At 44.4% G+C, this 17,872-nt stretch overlaps 1 protein-coding gene across 1 annotated transcript in view; it reads left to right on the top strand.

Annotated features, from left to right (window-relative positions):
• fam135b (family with sequence similarity 135 member B) overlaps positions 1-8,878 on the top strand; it is a gene marked incomplete at both ends in the record, with an annotated part of 57,326 nt that extends 48,448 nt beyond the window's left edge. Inside the window, 7 exons of the mRNA XM_080787088.1 lie at positions 232-398; positions 1,689-1,780; positions 2,562-2,659; positions 5,966-6,117; positions 6,948-7,058; positions 7,836-7,949; positions 8,673-8,878. Coding sequence (XP_080643214.1) covers positions 232-398; positions 1,689-1,780; positions 2,562-2,659; positions 5,966-6,117; positions 6,948-7,058; positions 7,836-7,949; positions 8,673-8,878 — 940 coding nt within the window. The remainder of the gene's footprint in view (positions 1-231; positions 399-1,688; positions 1,781-2,561; positions 2,660-5,965; positions 6,118-6,947; positions 7,059-7,835; positions 7,950-8,672) is intronic.
• Positions 8,879-17,872: the final 8,994 nt, after the last annotated feature.

The raw sequence follows: 17,872 nt of genomic DNA, 5'->3' as shown, positions 1-17,872 counted from the left end.
GTTATTGTCACACTTTATTATTGTTCTTCCGGAGTAACCTACCTTCTGCTGTGATTGGCCAAGCTTTGCATAACGTTTGTAATAGCTTTTAAAGTACTCCTCTCGGTAGCATTCATTGGGCTACTGTTTCATGGTGTACTTAAAGTCCTCCTCTCTGTAGCATTCATTGGGCTGCTGTTTCATGGTACACTCCTCTCTCTCTCTTTCTCTCTCTCTCTCTCTTTGCCCTAGTTTCTACAAGGCCAAAGAGGAACTGTTGGAGGAGCTGAGCTTCCAGGCTGGCCTGTACAGTGACCTTCCTCTCCTGGCCTCAGACCTGCCCTACTTCCCCCCCGAGGAGGACGAGGAGGAGTTTGACGACGGCATTCACCTGGTGGTGTGTGTCCACGGCCTGGACGGTGAGTTCACAGCAGGCGGATCAAGCCATTATGACTTATTATATAACCCATTCAGACCTGAGGCCAATTCTAAAAATGCCTCACACGGTTTATCAACATCAATTAAAACGGGTGCAATTTAGATTGACCAAAGTTGATATGTCCGACTGAAAGTGACCCCCAGGGGAACAGGAGACCTGTACCAAACCCTGCCTGTAGGTGTCCCAGTTATTTCAACTTCAGACTTTCCTAACTCAAAGTGGAGACACGCAGAATCTCAAGCAGAATCTCAAGCAGTAACACAAGTCCCACTAGTTTTCAAAGCAATGCAAGAAGAACACACTCATGTGACATTGAATCAACCTCGCCCGTTCCCACGCCCTGCGGCGTGACATCACTGTAGCTAATTGACTACTAAACTGATGTAGCCTCGCGTAGCCAGACAATAAAAGGCAGATAAGTCTGGCTATACGCATCCTGATGTTTGCACGTCACACGTCATCCTTTGTTAAGCATTGGCACCTTATTAGTGTTGAAGATGTATTGCATATGGCAGAAGTCCTAATATGTCCTAATAGATAATGAACATCATTACTTACTGTAAATACTGATTCCTTAAACATGTCTTACGTGATTAATGAGCTCTGTTTATTAAGTGCTGAGGCCCATACTCTGGCTTTAAATGGTCTCTTTGTTTCCAGAAAGTAGTGGTGGAAAATAACCAAGTACAGTACCTCTATCTGAGGAAGTACAACTTTTTCAATTCTTTATATTGTACTTCTACTCCACGGTGTCTTCTAAGGCAAATATTGTACTTTTTTTGTCTACAATTATTTGAAAACATTAGTTGCTGCTTACTTTACAGATTTAGACTATTATTACAAAACATAGTTAAAAAATAGCCGAACTACGTCCAACCAGGGAAACTCCCCCCTGTCAGGTGTAAAGGATCAACTTGGACACTCAGTCATGAAGGAAGCATGAGTTCAACTAAGTCCGTTATATGGGGACTAGGTTGGCGGAGGGTGTGTAGAGCCCAGGATCACATTAGATAATTGACACAGGGGTGAAAAATGGGTTACAAAATCGTGGGATAAAAAAAGAAAATAGCCGAACAAGCTCACAATGCGTCGTTGTTGTGAGCTTGTCAATGTGCTTTTTGAAAAAGATCTAACTAATTAGTTATTAGTTAGTTAGTTATTAGTGAATGCAGACTATTTATTTAACAGTAACAGTAGTATATTTGTATGTTGTTGTGTTGCTGTTCACTGTAAATAAAAGACCTGCGTACTTGTTGTTCCGTCGCTGCAGGGAACAGCGCCGACCTCAGGCTGGTGAAGACCTTCATTGAGCTGGGCTTGCCGGGCTCCAGACTGGACTTCCTCATGTCTGAGAGGAACCAGGTAGGAGCTGTACTGTGGTGTGGTGGCCGCTAACCAACACACTGACAGGGTTTTTTATTAATACAATGTAATTTTGAGCAATCTATTTGTGACTACATTTGACTGAGGTGCTGCCATTGGATTTTTTTTAATTCGTTTTTTTTCGTCATATGAAAGCAGGGAATCATAGCTTCAAATTGACATATTGGTTGTTCAGTTTGAGCCACCAGTCTTGGAGATATGGCTTATAGAGTAATGTCTTGCAAAAAACAGCGAGTTGAGACAACAGGCTTGAAAGGTTCACTTCTGTGGTCTCTTAACATTACACCTACTGTAGTTACATGTTTAAGCATTTATTTCATGTCAATTTCAGCTCTGACACTCATTTCAGACATGCTCTAGTTCTAGTATGTGAAGAGTCTGCCTGTGCTATTAACTCATTTTTTGGGGGGAAAAAATATTTTCTCCTCTGGTGAAAAGCTGGAGTTCGCGAGTCATGGCCAAAGCATTTCCCCCAGCCAAAAACGTTGAGAACCCCTGTATTATAGCCCAGTGGTAAGAATGTGCACAGATAAAGGGGTTCAAATCCGGCATAGAAGAGGAAAGTTAGCATGCATAGTGCAATTTTGCGGTGCTTTTACTTTACTTGGGTATTTATTTCTCTCTTTCTCTCTCTTGACTGCAGGCCTTTTACTTTTATATAGTGCATATTGCTACTTTTACTTCTTGACAGTGATCAGAACAAATTGATATTCATAGAGCGCTGACGACCCATTCCCTTCCTTTTGCTCTTTTGCTGCAGACCGACACGTTTGCAGATTTCGACACCATGACGGACAGACTGCTGGACGAGATCATTCAACACATACAGCTGTATAATCTTACCGTAGGCAGGATTAGGTCAGTCCTACAACTCTCAAACAACCTACACGGACTGCTGACGAGTCCCCATTTTGTCACATGTCCAAGCCACGGCTCCATTGATTCTGCATTGTATTTGTTACACAGGAGACCAATGTGGTGCTCGACTTGAGCAGTGGCTTTCTCTGGTCACTAGATGGCAGCAGAAACTGTAAATGGTGCATGTGGGCTGATTCACTCTGACTGTTGGTCATTAAACTTAAGTATCTTCAGCTTTTTATGTTTCTTTTTTTTTTTTTTTTAAGCCCATCACAACAACAAGCTCACAACATGTAGCGCAGTGGTTCCCAAACTTTTTCATGTGAAGGACCCCCAAATTGACACTAATTAGCCCGCAGACCCCCATTTGAAAAGATATGCCAGGAACCATTTTAATTTCATGGACCCCCAGTTTGACATGCATTAGTCTACGGACCCCCATTTAATGGCATTTCTGTCTCTGGGACCCCCAATTTATATTGTAAAATCAATGTTATTTTAACTCTGTGAGTGTACACTCTCTGAGTTACAGACCCATAATGGTCCATTTGGTTCCAAACTATCATTTAGCTGGGGACTCCCTCAGGTACCTCTGGGGGTCCCCGGACCCCACTTTGGGAACCACTGATTTAGCGATGCATAGAGGGTATGCGCATGCGTACAGTGAGTGGGAAATCGAGTGGCAAAGTGAGTTTAATGTTGTTTAATGCAACCAGTTAGGTCTTTTCTGTTTGGATGTATGGGCTGGCAAGGCCAGAAAGTATCTTTTCCCACGCAGTAGGCGTTCCCACATTACTTCCGGGTATGATGATGATGATGTCACGCGCAATTTTTGAAGAAAAAAAAGGAAAGTGAAAGTGATTATTGAAATGAAAAGTATTAACAAGACCTTGTGAGTTGTGTTTTGACTAAATAATCTGATGCATTTAATTGGAACACAGGTTATTTTTTTTTTATTTCCTGAAAAGTACCAGTTTGGGACATCCACGGTTTTCACCCAGCATCAATATGTAAATGTTAGTCCTGAGAGACTGTAGAGGCAGGAGATGGTGCCTGCAATGTAAACATGGGGGGGGGGGGTCCTCAGGGGTCCTTGAGGGGGTTCCAGGGGGTCCCCAGCAAAATGTGTTAATGCAGCGTCACAATCATTTTAACCACTTCATCCATATTTCATTCTTCTTGGCTGATATACAAGGTCACAGCACGGCACGTGCATCTGCTATTTTTTAACTTTATTTTATTTAAAAAAAAAAGTTTTTTAATAATTTTGAAATGTTTTAACACAAATCTTCTCTTCAAGGGGTCCCTGTCACAACGCTTTTTCAAATGGGGGGTCTGCGGTTATATGAATTTGGTGGTCCTTGGCACGAAACAGTTTGAGAACTACTGCTGTATGCTACTACTGTAGGTGACAAACTCACAACACCATGATCATGACATGAGTAACATTCTAGACTACCAGAAGATGTTTAAAACAAAGTGGGGTCGACTGACACCCAGAGGTCGTTAAGGCTTCGTTCCAGGGGGTCCCCAGCAAAATGAGTAAATACAACTGATCATATACATACATCTTGGATGGGGATGTTTGAGAACATGGTTTTGAAAGCAATTCATCTTTCACTGCAATTGCCCTCATTGTGCCAGTTGTTTTTTGACCCAAAAGAGAAATTATACATTCCCCCAGATCTACAAGCTCACAACGCGTCATTTTGCGCCATGCTGTGAGCTTGTAGAGCGCCCATTTTCACCACTTCTTACATTTGTTTTCCAAATTTATGGAATTTATTTTATGTATTCAATAAATTACTTCATTTAATTTGGTATTAATTCATGAAAACTTTGGCTTATTTGGGAATGTTTTTTGAAATTATAATTAAAACCAAAATATAGGAAACAAAAAATGTAAGGACCCCCCAAAAAATGTGTCTGCGACCCACAAATTGGTCCAGAGTAAGACCCACTGTTTGGGAAACAGTGCTCTTGTCTCAAAGACAAAGCGTTGGTAGAGCATGTGGTACAAACATCCCACATTGTGTCTATATTTAGCGTCGGGGGAGACAGATGAAGGGAAAGGAGACGTGCTTCTGAGGGATTTGGGAGCCGGCTACTGTACTGCAAGGACAATGCAGTTAATTAAACGGAGTGACACTTTATAGCTCCAGGAATGTAGTGTTTAGCACTATAGCTGCTGGTAAGACACCGCTGTGGTGGTTCTGTATGGCTGCTCGCTTCCTTTAGAGGCCCGAGGGCTCTCTCTGGTAAAGAGACATGTTTGATCTCAATGGGAGTTCCTTGGTGAAACAAAATTGGGTAAAATACATAAATTCAATGAATTTAAAATACCTGTGTCAAGTGACTCACGTCTCTGCATCAGAGGTTCTCTTGACTTCTTTTCCATGTCAAGGACACCCAAATTAATTTACATGTGAAATGATGTTGTGCCATTGTGTGAGTCCCAGGGTCTGTCCCTGGCTGGCTGGCTGGCTGGCCGGCTGGCTGGGTCTGTCCGAGCACGAAAATTGCGTTTGGTTGGTTTTCACCACCAAGTGTCACTGTTGCGCAGCCTAACACACATTTGAATTCGGATCTGCACAAGAGGCACAATACAATAGACCCAAACACTGATCAGAATTAGGTTACATTATATGGTCCAACAGCTATAACTGCTGCACATGCTTAACACACAGAGGAAAAAAACCCTGGGGGTCTGGATGTCCCGGGGACCCCACATGTTAACTCTCTCATTTCTCTACCGTTTCGGACGCCGGGCGGCTCGTCGGAACCGGGCCGGCACCCTGGGCACGTTCCTGTGGGTCTGGAACTTCCAGGACCCCCCCAGGGACCCCCACACAGAGTTGCAACACTCACTTCACACGTTTCTTTTTTAAATGCTTGCCTGTAATGACATGCCCAAAATAGGGACATCACATAAAAAGTGATTAATGAACTATAGTTGCTGAGGTGAAAACACATGTCAGTAACACGTGTCACGTGTCACAATAGATGGGGACGGGGCGTGAATTGAGATGCCACGAGTGCTGATCTGCGAAGATTTTCTTTTACAAACATTAAAGGAAAACGTCAAGCAGAGGACTATAGACATTATTATGATTATGTCATTGTCGTTGGTGTCTTGTTGGGTTTGTTGAGAATGTTCATCAGGCTCTTGGACATGCGGTATAATGGCTTCTGTTGCAGATCTACAACATTGTGTGGGCCAGATGGAGCCACATCGTGTCAGTCTATACCTCTAACTCTCTCTCTCTCTCTCTCTCTCTCTCTCTGCTTCCTTGGCCGCCCACGCAGCTTCATCGGACACTCTCTGGGGAACGTCATCATCCGCTCGGTGCTCACGCGGCCTCGCTTCCGCTGCTACCTGGCCAAGCTGCACAGCTTCCTGTCGCTGTCGGGCCCGCACCTGGGAACGCTTTACAACAACAGCACGCTGGTCAGCACGGGTGAGACAGACAGACAGACAGACAGACAGACAGAGGGTGGAGGGGTGCAGGACGCCCATGTGTTTACCAGGTCCGCTCAAGAGGGGCGCAACAACGCAAGCGTAAAAAAAGCTAAACAGTACTATCCACTGCGCGCAACAAATTCACGGGGCCGCGCTCACGTAAATACGCCTTGCGTTGACGCACTGCGACTGCTCCCCAGTGCTCCGCGCAAAAAACGCAAATGAACTGTGTTTTATCGCTTCACGTTTGAAAGGCCCTAAAGGTGGAAACCTTGTATGTCCGAAACTGTACTTTCACTTTTCATGAAAATAACTTCCAGTGGATGCAACATCGTTATTGTTATATGGGTCACAAGCTCGTTTATACTTTTCATTGGTGCAATATTTATAAAACCCGACAGTCAGACAAACTTAACCGCTTTCTCTCTCTAACTTTCAAAATCAGAAGACACAGTGAAAATAGCCCCGTCTACAAGCTTGTGACAAGTAGGCCAGGGGGGGGGGGGGGGGGGGGAGAACCCATAAGAAAGATACAAAACATGGAGATACGAGGTTTCTGACCGGCAGCGACGATAATAAAGCGAGAAGCAATAAGCAAGTCAGTGCTTCTCCTGCACTGTTCCCTCCTCCTCAGCAGCTAGGCTTTCATCTCAGAGCAGGACCTGCTGTTCTCGGCTGCCTGGTGCCGAGGAAAGGTGCTGCTGTCTAATTGCGCGCGTGTGTGTGTGTGTGTGTGGGCGGGCGGGCGTGTGTGCGTGCATTCCTGCGTGTACGTGTGTTTGTGCTTGTGTGCGTGCGTGTGCGTCCGTGTGGGCTTTCTCCGCTCAGGTCTGTGGCTGATGCAGAAGCTGAAGAAGTCGGGATCCTTGCTGCAGCTCACCTTCCGAGATCACGCCGATCCACGCAAGACCTTCCTGTACCTCCTGAGCCAGAAACCAGGTACAGTATAGGAACAAAAACATAGTGTAAAGAAAGACAACCAACCTACATGTAAAAAAGCAAAGGCGTTGAGTGAGAGATCATCCTATTGACTTCCCGCTTTTTGAGCAATTTGATACGTTGCCAAAATGTTACCCGAAAGACACTCAAATAAAATATTCATGACAAAATCCTTTTGCCGCCTCGTCGCGTCGGCGACGTCTCTTTCCGTCAGATTCTGTTGTGTCAGTTCGCCGTAACGCTCTCGCACACACACCAGCTATAGCTCTGACTGTGAGAGGCCTCCCCACTGCGGGAGTGGAACAAAGCAGTCGTTTGTCACAGAGAGACTTGAAGGAGATAAGCCTGAAAATGCCTCTTCTTCTTTCTTTTTTTTTTTGTTCTCCTCTGGCTGCCTCCAAAGCTATGGCAGGCTGACACAATGATCCAAACCCTGTCATTTGAAACCCACCACACTACTGCAGTCTGTTAAAAGCAAAGTCTGACAGAAGACACCCGACAGGAAAACATCAAACCTGTCACATTGCTTTGTGATAACACTTTGTGATATGCAACTGATTCCCCCATCTCTCTCTCTCTCTCTCTCTCTCTCTGTCTCTCTCTCTCTCTCTCTCTCTCTCTCTCTCTTCACCGATAATGAACGTGCACAACCGCATGCACACGCACGCGCACACTCACACGCACACATACACGCACGCACTCACGCATGCACGCACACACTGCAATACCGGCTTACATCTTGACTCTGGTTTATTTATTTTTTCCTTCTGGTTTCAGGGCTGCAGTTCTTTAAGAACGTGGTGTTGGTGGCGTCACCGCAGGACCGCTACGTCCCCTTCCACTCGGCGCGCATCGAGATGTGCAAGACTGCCCTCAGAGACAGGAACACAGGTACAGGTAAACTGCCCTCAGAGACAGGACCACAGGTAGACTGCCCTCAGAGACAGGACCACAGGTACAGGTAGACTGCCCTCAGAGACAGGACCACAGGTACAGGTAGACTGCCCTCAGAGACAGGACCACAGGTAGACTGCCCTCAGAGACAGGACCACAGGTAGACCGCCCTCAGAGACAGGACCACAGGTAGACTGCCCTCAGAGACAGGACCACAGGTAGACTGCCCTCAGAGACAGGACCACAGGTAGACTGCCCTCAGAGACAGGACCACAGGTAGACTGCCCTCAGAGACAGGACCACAGGTAGACTGCCCTCAGAGACAGGACCACAGGTAGAGGACAGGGACACCGGCTGAAAGAGATCCATGCATGCTGTTGTCACCCGCTATGTTGCGTCAACAGTCTGTCTCGAGAGACTGAACAAAATAATAATGCCTCAACTCCTACCGTACAATTCCAAGCGCTTGCCAGGGTGAGGGGTCCCCAGTTCAAATATGATTCTTTTTGGGGGGTCACGGCTTGAAGAGGTTTGCGTTGTGTGCGACTATGGTAACTAGAGATGTACTGACACCATATCTTAAATGCACAGTCCCAGGGATAAGGAGTCCCAGGGATAAGAATCACATCAAACCATTGAAGCTAAACGGACCTACCCATGGGTGTGTGTGTGTGTGTGTGTGTGTGTGTGTGTGTGTGTGTGTTTTCCCCGGTGCCACAGGCCCCGTGTACACGGAGATGATCACCAACCTGCTGCAGCCTCTGCTGGAGGCCAAGGAGTGTCGGCTGATCCGCCACAACGTGTTCCACGCGCTGCCCAACACCGCCAACACCCTGATCGGCCGCGCCGCGCACATCGCCGTCCTGGACTCCGAGCTCTTCCTGGAGAAGTTCTTCCTCGTGGCCGGCCTCGATTACTTTAAATGAAGGCGTCCACGGTGTCCGGTATGCACGCCGATTCAGAGGTTTTCTTTAACTAACTCGACTGTGTATACAGTGTAATATTTTAATGTATTTAAAGGGGACCTGTTATGCTAAATTGCAGATATTATATACTTTGACACGTGGGGTCACTAAAATTGAAGATTGGAAAAATGCTGCGACATTCGGATGGCAGGATCGTGTTGTAACGGTGTGGGGGATATTTTCTTGGCACACTTTGGGCCGCTTAGCACAAATTGAGCATATTGTTGAATTTACGGCTCAAATGATTAAGGCTAAGTTCTAAAGGCAAAATGGGGTCCAAAGTAGTTTTGCAGTTCAAAAACAGCATCTATCTTATCATTCCAGCTTCTGTCTGAAATGAACCGCACGTACGCTTTTTTTCTTTAAAAGCCCACTTTCTTCAGGGAGAGGCAATGTGGTCTGAGCAGATGACCATATTGAGCAGGGGTTCTCAATGTGGGGTCCTTAATGGACCCTCACAGGACTGTAACTCTGAGAGCGTACACCTCACGTTGTACACTCAGGGTTAAAGGGGTACTTGAAATGAGTTGACATCAGCTTGTTTACGAAGTAGAAGTAACCTTTGGAAACCTAGCATTCAGAATGTTGAGGTTTTTTTATGCCAGTATTTGAAATGTTGCCCACATTTAATATGAACACCCAACATTGTAATATTACATAATATGAAAATATGATATATATAAATGCATAATAGGTCCCCCTTGTAAAAGCTGTTTGTCTATTCTCCGTCACAGGGCTGCATCACTCGGCAAAAATGGCGGATTTGTAAATATGTTTTCCAAGTGTTGGTGTTCACTCGACGAACGCAACGAGTTAATATTGGGAAAGTGACACGTGTAAATATACCCTGAGATGTTTCAGAGTGACCCGTACGTAAGGATTGTAAAGCTCTCTTCATGTAATGTCAGAGCATCGTGACTGTTTTCATTTGTCGGACTCGTGATATCCGAGTTTGAATTGTAGCTAATCCAAGCAAAACACTGGTCAGCATGGACCATGTTCACATGGCGGACATTTTGATCTTACACATAACTCCTCGAGCAGTGAGAGCAAAATGGCCACTGTGTGAATAATGGTCAACTGACCATTGTTGTTTTGTCAGCCTTATAAGTAACCTTTCACCCAAAGCACTATCTAATGCTTATCCTGGTCTTAAAGCATTTAATTATTTGCCCTATAGAGTTTTTTTTTGCCCGATAATAGTGTTAAAACTATTCTTAAAACCATGTGGATAGGAAGCATTTATTCCCTTGGCTGTACATTAATTAACAAGGATTGTATTGTACAAAGTACATATATTTCTTTTTACTAAAAGAAAAAATAATATAATATATATATATATATATATATATATATAGTATATATATTGTTTTTGAACTATTTATTTTGTATCTATTCGTACATCGGCAACATAGTTTGGCCATGTGAAACGACTCTAAAAGTGTCAATGCGTCATGCGTTTGCTGACTGTAATGGACATGTAGTCCTATACATAATATAATGATGAAATTACAAATCCCAAGTAACCATGTCTATGTCTATGTAAGTAATATACAGTGCAGGCAAAAGTGTTATAGCCCTTGTAGCCTATAAGCTAATATTGCATATCAAAAACAGTATGCTTGTTGAAAGCGTTTACTATGCTACTGTACTGTACATGTGTCCCTTTAACTGTAGTGATCTCAGCCTAACTTATAACCCTGATTCACAAACATCTAGTGGGCTTTGCGTTTGTTGTTTTTTGTAATTATTTTTAATGTGCGTTGTACTGTAGGCCAGTGGTTCTCAACCTGTGGGTCGGGACCTGACATTAAAGTGACAATTTAAGGACCTTTTAATCCATTCTGGATTTTTGAAAAATCGTGAAAATTGCGGCACGAATCTTTGAATATAATGTTCTTTCAGAGCGAACGTTTTGAACTCAAATCTTTGCTTCTGAGGGGTTCCTGCAGGACAACATATTTTCAGATGGGGGTCGGTGGCCAATTACATATCATTTTTGGGGTCCTTGACATGAAATATTGAGCACCACTGATACAGAAACATACTGTAGGTATTTCAGAAAACTATCAGAATTTAGAAGACATTTTTTTTATCAGGCCTAAATGGGTTAATAACTAATAACAAGCCTACATAAAATAAATGGGTGAAAAAAGAAGACAAGAACTGGTCAAACATTTTCCAAAAAAAAGAAAGAGGCCAATCGATATAGATTGGCTATTTCGGCTAAGTCCTACAATTCCAAGTTCCCTCTTCTCAGGGTGGGGGGGTCCCCAGTTCAAATGTGATTATCTTGGGGGTCCCCAGTTCAAAATGAGTATGTTGGAGGGTCCCCAGTTCAAATTATGTTGGGGGGGTCCCCAGTTCAAATTTGATTATGTTGGGGGGTCCTCAGTTCAAATGATTATTATTTTTTGGGTGGGGGGTCCCCAGTTCAAATGATTATGTTGGGGGATCCTCAGTTCAAATGATTATGTTAAGGGTTCCTCAGTTTAAATGATATTTTTTGGGGGGTCCCCAGTTCAAATGATTATGTTAGGGGTCGCAGCCTGAAAAGGTTGAGAATCACTGCTGTAGGCTACTGGTTTCTCCATCATATTTCCACCTTTACGTACTGTTTTAGTGATTGATTGATTGATTGATTGATTGATTGATCATTTCTTTAATCATTTGAACCATCAGGAAGGCACAATAAGGTAGCACAACCTGTTTTCCGTCATGGTGTTTCAACCAACATTTTTCATACATTTTCAAAGAGTTTCACATGACACCAACTAGGGCTAAAGTGGTTAAGTAGTTTTGGATGGCGATCTTTGTATTTATGATTCATTCAATGGAAACATTTTTTTTTAAATAAGTAAAAACAGCTTTGTTATCTAACGCTATGTACACAATGCAACTTAGCATACAGTAACTTGTTGTCAACTCTCAAACTATGTTTGAGTCGTCTCTTGAATCTTTCCGAAGTGGCAAAAGCATTGTCCACGGCATAAGCACTTTGTGAATCAGGGTATCATTGAAAGATTTCGCAGATCACGTGCAAACCCACCCCCCTCCCCAATGATGTCACTTCCTTTGTGAACAACACACTGCAATATGATGGTCGGAAAGTGTCCGCGTACCGCAAGTGAATTCTGGGGACACGAGTCTTAGCTTCTTTAACTCTACTTATATTTGATATCAAAACTTTTTAATTACCGTATGTCGAACACCTCAGCGAGCGACTATGGGTGCGAAGTTGTGCGAGTCAGATATTGTTGCGTTCGCTCGTACCCCCCCCCCCCCCCCACCCCCCCCTGCTTTCACAACCTCTGCTGTCACATCTGGCAGGGAAGGTGTCATTTTTCCAGCATCAAGGGACATCTGCCTCTCCGGCGTGCTGTCCGTCAAAGCGCTGTTTACATTTTTTCTTTTACATTAGAGAGCTGTCAGTGTAGCGTCACGGCAGACCGTGTAGCACTATTCATCATCTGTAGCTGATGTGTACATACAGAGTGGGAGCTGCAGTATACTTTGTATATATATATATATATATATATATATATATATATATATATATATATATATATTTATATATATACACTTTGTGATTGTCAAATGCACTTTATTGATGCCCTTGAAGTGAACTCTGCTGGTGTTGTCAGACAGGGGAAGGAAAAAGGGGACTATACTTTGTCATGGGGATGACTTTTCTACATTCACCCAGTAGATGGCTAGCTCAGATGACTTTTGAGGGTCGCTGGTGGGGAGTCGTTAGGGGTTAACCACACGCACCCTAGTGTCCTTACTCGAAGGGGGCGAACATTAGGTGGTGAAAATCCCACTGAGCATTTGTCAGGCTATTAGACGTCTAAGGGGCGATTCACACTATGGTCCCGGGTGCACACTCGGGACCACTTGGCAGACGTTGTGGTAGTGTGAATGATGCGTATACCGTTCCTGGGAGCGGATCGCCCAACCGTCCCCGGGACCGCATGGGGGTCTCTGGACAGCTGAAGTGTATTCGGATACGGATCGTTTCAATGTGAATGCATGCGTACCTAAAGAAGCAAGGATCAAAGGATCAAAGTGTGTTATGCAAGTGCGCTGTTGAATCTCGGGCAATGTGAATCATGGCCAGCGGGGACTAGGCAACCGTATTCGGAAACGGTTCGAATGAAACGGACTCAGTCCGTCTCAGTGTGAATGCCTAAATGGGCGTCTAAAAATGAAGGGTTTTTTTGGCGGTCTAGGCTTACAGTTTTGGTTGCGTGTCACAGTTTTATACATTCACGACGTGTATATCCCACTAAAATAAACTTGACCTCAGCTGTCTGTCTGCCATTGCTTAACTCCAACCCCCATCCCCTCCACACACACACACACCGTGACACCGCGTTGTGTTGAGCGTGACCCTCAAAGTGCTCTTTTTCCTATGCCGCGATACAAGTGCTCTCGGGTCCCTGTGTTTGCTGTGGCGCCACGCGATAATCCCAGTGTCACTGAGATTGACTTTAATCAGACGGCCCCTTCTTTAGGACAAAGGGATCGTTCTTTGATGCCGACTAAGGCAAGCTGGCGTAAGCACTCTGTTGGGGGGGGGGGGGGGGGGCTGTCATGCCTCATGCATCATTTCTCCAACACCTCTGCACACACACGCACGCGCGTGCGCACATACCCCACCCCAAGCCAGGCGTAGCCTGTAGGTCTTCTATTTTTCGACGAGTGAAACACACTCGCAGACAACGTAGCATAACTTAGTCGTCAATCTTGTCATGCTTAATACCTTGACAGACACGGCCTTACAGTAATGCGGTTTTAGCTTGTTTGCTTTCTCCCCGCAGGGCGGTTGATCTGTTTACCTAAAGGGTCACTGGGAAATCAATGAAGGGGAAAATGTTTGAGGCATTGCTGTGGTCTCTCTCCAAGGGCATCTAGAGTAGACAGCTCTGACTGGTTGGTCTGTTTGGAGCTTTTTTTTTATTGTGTTATCTCATAGTGGGAGAGTACGTGGTCCCAAACCGTAGCCTTTGCGCCCAAAGAGCGGCGGTAATCTGTTGTTGCTTTTTTTCTTTCCTGGGAAAATTAGTTTTTGTTTTATTTACTTGTTTCTATTGTGATGAACCTGTGTCTTGTTTTTTCCCCCTGTTGTAATTCACATTCTCACTCCCAAGACAGCAAACAGGTGACTTCTTGGGGGCGGACGTTCAAAGAAGTTAAGTGGGGGGAGAGGGGGGGGGGGTGGGGTCGTGTTGTGGGATAAACGGCCCATGTTGACCAGGGGGATATGAGTTACGATCCTGTCCCCATAGGGACGTTAAACTTGAACGGCGATGAGTCGGCTGAAGCAGACTCCGCAACGCTCGACACGGCGACTCACTCGCCTGGGTACCGCCTTCCAGTCAAACGTTTGACGTTTGGTCACGTTTTGCCCCAAGAAGTCACACTATGCATTTTGGGGAATGACGTTGGTAAAACCGAATGTGGTTGAAGTTACAAAATGTATTCTTGACGGGGGTTGATGATGCAGCTTTTGATGCTGTTAAGGATAATTTTTCTTGTTTAATTTATGTAATCGAATTTACTCCCTGAAATCGTGCACATACTACATTTTACTTGTACAATCCTACAGTACAAACTGTCTGACTTGAACATAGTGGTGTGGTGTGCGACATGCGTGCGTGCATACTGTGAGTTTTTATTATTATTTTTGTCATGTATGTGAAGGAAAATCTACATCGTTTGTTTTGTCACTGTTCACTCTTTGAGTTTTGTCCTGGAATATGACAACTACAAATGCTTGAAGTGAATGTAAAACAATGTCTGACATCACTGTGAGTACCATGTATTTATTTAATTTACATTGCTAAATGTAATATATTAGTACAGTAAATAGTACTTAATCTGTGCCAATACTACTAATATTTTTCTATGTCGCTGACTGTATGCCTTCCTTTAGCTTGTGTCCCATGTAAAAAATATAAATACTATATACAGTATATATGGCATAGTATTATAACAAAAAAAGTATGATGTTATAATAAAATATTTCTTTTGCATAAACACCTCCAAACGTTTTTGCCTACTCTCTCTACGTCGTCTCCAGTCATCTCGGTCCATACATCTGGCCACCTCATTTGTGCTTTATTTAGTACGTCCACGTAGGTAGGTGTGGGACGTCCTCTCGGATCGATGCCCGTGTGTTGGTTCCCACAGTACAAGGTCCCCTTAAGGGACCCTCAAGGTTCCTTAAGGGGGTTCCAAATGTTCCAAAACTGTAACTCTGAGATCGTACTGAAGCCATTTGGTTCCATTTGTACCAAAAGAACTTTGGTTCTAGAACTGGTTCCATTCTAAGTTCCCCAACCAACTTTTAGACTTCTGAACCAGTTCATTATCAGTGGAAACCCTCTGAACCAGTTCAACCACGGTGGAAACGGGGCCTCAGAGTTATGACAGACTTGAAACTGAAACCTTTGAGAACCACTAGTCTCGCGTTACCAGACTGTTGCCTCCTTGGTTTCCAAACGCTTCATCATACAGTCTGGGCCAACGGAAAAGCTGTCATGAGTAAACTATAAAGCGGAAGTGGAGCCTCCTCGCCACTTCCGTTTCATCTTTACAGCCGCGCACATTTATCCTAAAAAACATCTAAGCATATATAGCTTGTTGCTTAGCAGAAAAAAAGCTCAAGATATTTTCAAATATATATTTTGTGAACGGAAATGGCAGCTTCCGTTACTCAGCTCACGGGGGCTATAGTCCCAGACTATATAGCATTCGGAGATTGTGGAATAGTTGTCTGGCTGTGTACGGTACGCGAGACTAGAGAACCACTGGTGTACGGCAAGTAGCACTGCCTGAAGCCCATAAGCCAATATCTCCCTCTTGAAAGAGTGGTATAGAAGATATCCCGGCTTGGGACAAAAATGTACAGATTGCACTTTTAAAATGTGAAAGGATTGTCTTGTCGTACAACCATCTGTGGTTTGTTTACAGAGGAGACATGTGTCTGCAGCAGCAGCCATGCCCCAGCAGCAGCAGCAGAGCCAAGCGAACAGAACATCCACAGCGGGATATTTATCACGACCCGTAACTTCTAGCCTCCTGTATATTCTGTTAACGAGCCCCGTGGCGGGGGGACAACAATGACTCACTGTTTGTATTGTGAGCCTGTGACACGACGCAGTTGACCGCGGGACCATGGCGGGAATTCCCCACGCGCTGACAATGCAATGCAATTGTCATCAATTTATGACTTACAGGTCGGGGACGCCCCCGGTGGCCATAAATCCAACGCAACAACAATCCATAGTTAATTTGATTTGGAGGTGTGCCCCCACACCCCCTCTCCATCGTCCATTTGTCAGTGCACGTTGGACTCATGATCCGACTGAGGCCTGCTGGGATCCCTGTACGACTCTCTCTCTCTCTAATCAATAGGCCCTCTCTCTCTCCATGGTCCCTGCAGAACTGATGAGGGGAACATGCTCACACACAGTGAGACATCTCGTTTGTTTCAAAGTTCAATAACTTGTCGGGTCACACATCCACTTATCATTAAATACGCTGAAATCACAGCGGATGACAAAGCTGACTCGTTGCGTCTTGCGTGGCGCGGGCGGGGGTCCTGGGGGGGTGGGGGGGGGGGGTGTCTCTCTCACCCACACAAAACAGGCTCTAACCCGTCCGAGACCTGTCTTATTCTTGCATTTTATTCCTTTCTCCTCTCGGCGGCCATATTAGAGGAAAAAAATGATTTTGTCATTAAATCCATCAACCGTCGGTTGATTGAAGCGGTGTTCATTCCATTGTTTGCCCGGTTGAAGGAGGGAAATCATTAGTCCCAGAGTGATACTTGCAGCCGCTGCCGTCAATATGCAAGCTGCCAATGGGAGTAATTATGGCTGCATGAATCTGTCTATGCTCAGTGGAAGGTAATAAGATCTCACATGGTCTCATTATCGCCCATGACATTGATGAGGGAAAATTACATACCTAAGCAAAAAAATAACTAAGGTGCATAAAAGCGGCACTATAAGGTGAAAAATGTGGTGGAAACTATCCCCTGGGGCTTTTTGTCTTATCCTTTTAACATAGCTCGTTATGTTGCTCGTTATGTACCTGCCTTAGGCTACTGTTTTCAATGTGTTAATAAAGTATTCAATCCATCAGTCAAACTACTGTAAGGTCCACACATGCGGCACTGAGAGAAGCAAGCCTCAAACAGCTGTTTCCCTGCTGATTTTGACAGAGAATGAATTCATAAATCTAAATAAATAAGTGCTCTTATTAACAGTATGCCTTATTATGCTGTTATTTCTTTCTGAGGCTATTGCGTAGCAAAATAATTGAATTGTATTTCAAGAAGGTCAGTCACTTCATCTTGCTGACTGCCCTGTACTAGCCAGCAGAAAGTTCACCATGTTTTCAGGTAGTAGTAATGAAAGTAATGAAAGGCATCACAACAGCAGTGTTGTTCACAAGCATGGATCAAGTGTTGAAGGTCAGATTCTTGGACGTAAAGCTGTAGGAAATACTTGCCATTAATATAGTGGTTGCAAAGGTATTATCAATTGATTGCCTGAGTCCAGTGGTGGGAGTTCTAGTCTGGTTTTGGTGAATATTAAGTTCCGGGCATTTGGTGGGGATCTGGGAGCTACTTTGAGCCCTATGTCACATGGAACTATGGTTTTGTGTGCTTGTGGCATAGTGATACTGGACACAAAAAAATAGTTCCAAGTGACAGAGGGGTCAAAGTTGAACCAAGACCAGAACTCCCCCCCACGGGACTCAATTAATAACTTTGCAACCACTATATTAATGGCAAGAATTTCCTACAACTTTAAGTCCAAAAATCTGAACTTTAAACCGGTCAACATCTGAAAACAACACTTTCAGTTCCTGACAAACAGGACTTCTGGTGTGTCCCAAAATGTATAACTTCTGTATAAATGTAGCTATATCATCACCTTT

This window comes from Protomyctophum bolini (assembly GCF_963924005.1).
Source record: "Protomyctophum bolini genome assembly, chromosome: 17".
Lineage (NCBI taxonomy): Eukaryota > Metazoa > Chordata > Actinopteri > Myctophiformes > Myctophidae > Protomyctophum > Protomyctophum bolini.
The sequence above is the reverse complement of the archived record's forward strand: the minus strand, read 5'-3'. Positions and strand labels throughout refer to the sequence as shown.